Raw genomic sequence first — 4,324 nt, forward strand, 5'->3', positions numbered from 1 at the left:
TGGTTTTGGCTGCATTTTCGTGGGCTCAGAGAGGATTACCCACTTACTTTACATGGCTGTGTTTTCAAAGCTGGAGCACTGACAAACATTCCCTATGTTTCTGTGGTTCGGTGTGCTACTTAACATCTTATCTTAGTCCGTTTAGGTTGAATTTTCTTCTTTATGGGCCAGATTTTTGAGCAGCATAAAGAAGGATGTTTTTCAGACATATTTTGTTTAGAAAAAACATTTATTTTAGCTTTCACATTCACACGAGACTCTGGAAGACTGATGTTTTCCTTTAACAGACAGTAGATGGATTTGAGAAACAGTGGAAGATCTCAGATATTCCTCTACTTTCATGTGTTCCTCATGCACATTCACTCTCACATTCTCCCACTTCTTGGTGTCAAACCACCTAGACTGCAGCTAGCTGGCACACTCTTCTGCTCCTCACTCTTTCTCTTAATCCCTTTCGATTCAGCAGGCTCCAGACTGCAGGACAGGTTGGAACTCTCCAGCCATGCAGATATCGTCCTGCTTTTGGCGGACGACACGCTGGATGGCGGGAGGAAGGCCACGGGGGTTCCTGGAAAAGACAAGGGCGTAGCCGTCCTCACAGCTGCCGTCTTCTTTCAGGGTACGGCAGGCGTAGGTGATGGCGTAGTTGTCGTAGTCTGTGTCAATCACCCAGTAGTTGTCGCCTGAGTTATAGAAAGGAGGAGTGTGAGGAGGAATGAGGGGATAAAAGAAATATACGGGAGGGTTCAAGTGTGCAGAACCAACCTCCACTGGACAGGTAGCTGGCCAGTCCTTGGTAGTTCATGAACATCTTGCCGGGTGTGGAAGGGTCAGGTACAGAGTACTGTGCAGCCATGTCAGCACACACAACCCAGAAGCTGCGAAACAGTGATACAAACACAAATATGTCTAATACTATATTTTACACTTTCTCTAAACAAAGCCTAGCTCATTGCATGCTTATCTAAGCTTACATTCCTGTATAAAAACCCTCTCTCTAAACTGTGTTTCTTCCTAATCCTTCCTAATCCTGAGAAAGCCAAGCCTGCAGCTAATGCTGTCCAGAATGTTCTTCTAAAAAGTGTATGTGTTTATGTCTTAAAGCTTTACTGGAACTCAAGCACCACGTGTAAGCTTTTCTTAACCGCTGACCTGATAAACTGAAGGTTCAAGTTACCTTCACCTCATCAGGTCTTACAGATAATGAGCAGATAATGAGATAATGAGTGTAATACAGCAATATGGATGCATACATCAACTGTGAGGGCAAAAAATCTGCACCCGACCTTTTAACTTACCCAAACAGAGTGACGCGTCCCTTGGAGGAGGCGGTCATGGAGCCATCGTCATCGATGGTGTACTCTGCTGAGATGTTGTCCTGCAGGAACAGGCCTTCAGGGTCCTTCTTCTGCAGTGCATACCACTTCCCTGCATACTTCAGTGAAAATGAAACGAGAAAAGCAAAGTCAGAAATTATCCTTTTGTTGTTCATCATTGTTGCTGTCTGTGTATTTTAAATTCACTCACCCTCTTGGGGTCAAAGTCCTCTTTCACAGAGAAGCTATCAACAACGCAGGAGGCAGACAGACAGCGTTCCACGCAGGACACCAAGACCAACAGCAGGGCAAGCTTAGAGGATCCCATTCTGTAATGAACTTATATATCAGTGTTTTCAGAGTAATCAAAGATTCAGTACAAGAGAGCCCGCAGTATTCATTGTAATAGGCTGTTAAATACAAATTTGAATGAATAAGTTCCACCGATGAAAGAAAAATATTTCTGGAAAGTTCACGACAACGCCTGGAGTCTGTATACTAAAATCGGAGATACAGTCAGTCAGATCTCATTTTACACTCGAGCACTATGTTCCAGTCTATCATTAATGATATCATGTAAGACTATAGGAAAATGACTAATTCACAGCTATATATGTCCAGCTCACCACTCTCAATAATTAAACCTAACGGGAGCTGAAGGAACATAAATCACACAATTTCTGATCATCACGACTGACAGAATTAAAAGAAATTCCCGAAAAGTAGCTGAAAGGATATTTTTTTCAAATAAATATTTCAATGTCATACCTGTTTTGGGTTAAATTAGCAATAGGAGTTAAAAATAAGTTTTCTGTGTGCAGTTATCCACCAGGCTGGGTCTTGTGTCAGAAGCTGCCTTTATATACATGCACCACAGACAAGCTTATGGCTGATTTTCATTGCCTGGGACTAAATAAGGTGCTTAAATCTAGAGCTAATCCTGTTCGTCTGAAATCCTTAACGTAATCTGGCTTTTACCTTCAAACCTGCCCAAGACTTACTATAAAAACAATTAGACCATTATGTAAGTGACTGGAAGAGCTGTAAAACAAGACACATGCTGCCAACAGATGGCAAGTGAAATGTGTCTGACTGTGTGCAAAATACAAGCAGTGGTTGATTTTTAAACTTAGAGATTTGATAATAGTAATGAAAATGCATGTCTGAAATCCAAACAATGAGGTCAATTGTTTGGATTGTTTTGTCCATTTTATTAAAACCAGGAATCTTTATTGGGAGTTTAATTAAAGGACAAAACGCCAGGCTACACAATGAAGACAGAGGGAGACTGTGTGACACCACATTGAAAAATTGAAAATTCCAAAATTTACTGGATTTTGATAAACCCAAAAAGGTATTTTATGAGGAAGCAGGTTAGTCTTTTCTTTTTAGTAGATAAAATAATGGCAAAAACAAAAGAGTTTGGGGTCAAAAAAGGGTCAAGAGGTCAAAAGTCAATTTCAGCAATGGAAAAGTGCTGTGTTAGCATAGTACAAATTCACCTGAGAAACTTCCGTGTCTGTTTAGGATGAGAAAACAAACAGGAAAGAATGAGTACATGCTCCCTTTTCCGACATGCATTTCTTGAAAAACAGCCATGCAGTAAGGAAATAAGCTCTATCTTAGATCCCACATGCAACATTTGTGTGTGAAGTGAGAGAAAAAGAACAACTTGGAGCTCAAACCACCAAAAAACCTATGTTTTTATCAGCTGCATAATAAAAACGTGGTCAGAAAACACTGATTTGAGATGTGAGCTGTATTCTGTTTTGCTTTGATACTTTGGCAAGTCTGGAAAGTGTTGTAAACAACTGAGATGCACTTCATTGATAAGCACAATTTAATGGACACTAGCTCAGGCCACCAGGCAGGAGAGGGTGAATAAAAGTAGACAATCTAGTTATGTCATCTTGTTTTGGCTGAACAATCAAGGTGTAATGCTCTTTAAAAAAGTCCAAAAATACTGATAGATGAGTAAAATAAGAAAATGTGCCCCACCTGTTAAAAAAAAATATATATTTTAAAGAATTTTCGTAATTTCAGAGAATTGGCCTCACAAGAGTACAAACTAAGCCCACAAGAACATACCGGACATCGCATTGTTATTCATAAACTTACACACAGACCCCTGTTTGTGATTTCTACTTTCCTGGATTGACCTTGGTCACCTGAGATTACTGCTGGCATTTTACATCATGTAATAATATCCACAGGTGTCTGTTTTAAAATTTACCTTAGTGTCTGTTTGTTTATATTCGACTTACTACTGTTACAAATCCTGTTTAATCCGATATCCGGTGAAAAATTAAGCAATCGGTGTAAACTAGTGCAGCTCCGAAAGTAAACAGCGTCTTCAGTGAGATGCTGCTATCCCTTCAACTGGTTTGCCTAGACCAGTCCTTGCTACAGAAGATGAGACTCCCTTTGATTTCCTGGCCTTATCACGGCAGGATCCCGACCAGATCTCATGTGTTCAACCTGCTGTTCCTTTAGCTGAGGTGAGGTTCTGTTTGGGTTTTTATTTTATGTAATGTTAAGGTAATGAGTAACTTGAATCTCTGTTTTTTTTCCGCACTTCCACACGGGGCGGCAGCTGAGCATTGGCAGTCCATGTGTGTCTTTGTTTCCTTCCTTTTTTGCCTTATTTATTTGAGAATAAAAGGAGTACCCTGAAAATAATTCTGCATTAGATGGCTGCTTTTCTTATTCTAACCGGATGAGCCCATGAAGCTGATTGCTTCAGCCCTGAACCTTCCTCCCTTCAAAACATGACAAGTCAGTCAAGACAGCAGCTCTATTTTCTCCACTGACTGGAGGAATACAGTTTAATCCTGCTTGTAAGAACAGAAATAGATCCCTGATAAAAATACGTACTCTACACCATCGTTAAATTCCTATGTGAAGAAATACAGTTAGTTCCCTTATAATACTGTTGTATTTTCATTTAACCTTGAAAAAATCTAAGCGTGGTATATGTGTATGTAAAGGTTATGAAACTGGCCACAGTA

At 40.1% G+C, this 4,324-nt stretch overlaps 1 protein-coding gene across 1 annotated transcript; it reads right to left on the reverse strand.

The window, feature by feature from the left end:
* Positions 1 to 216: 216 nt before the first annotated feature.
* Positions 217 to 2,145, reverse strand: rbp4l (retinol binding protein 4, like). The gene is made up of 5 exons (XM_085465219.1): positions 2,085 to 2,145; positions 1,528 to 1,645; positions 1,299 to 1,435; positions 766 to 878; positions 217 to 683 (listed from the first exon to the last, which is right to left on the reverse strand). Exons 2-5 carry the CDS (start codon positions 1,642 to 1,644, stop codon positions 460 to 462), a joined length of 591 nt encoding a protein of 196 aa, XP_085321345.1. The 5' UTR covers position 1,645; positions 2,085 to 2,145; the 3' UTR covers positions 217 to 459.
* Positions 2,146 to 4,324: the final 2,179 nt, after the last annotated feature.

Source organism: Copadichromis virginalis, linkage group LG7, assembly GCF_057382275.1.
Source record: "Copadichromis virginalis isolate Kocher_CV1m ecotype Utaka linkage group LG7, C_Virginalis_male_GT1.1, whole genome shotgun sequence".
Classification (NCBI taxonomy): Eukaryota; Metazoa; Chordata; class Actinopteri; order Cichliformes; family Cichlidae; genus Copadichromis; species Copadichromis virginalis.

Excerpts from the sequence above, each read along its gene's own strand:
- rbp4l (XM_085465219.1), bottom strand. The coding sequence starts at position 1,644 with ATGGGATCCTCTAAGCTTGCCCTGCTGTTGGTCTTGGTGTCCTGCGTG. Across the intron at positions 1,436-1,527 it reads AGGACTTTGACCCCAAGAGG|TATGCAGGGAAGTGGTATGC; the intron begins GTGAGTGAATTT and ends TTTTCACTGAAG. Across the intron at positions 684-765 it reads CAGCTACCTGTCCAGTGGAG|GCGACAACTACTGGGTGATT; the intron begins GTTGGTTCTGCA and ends TCTATAACTCAG.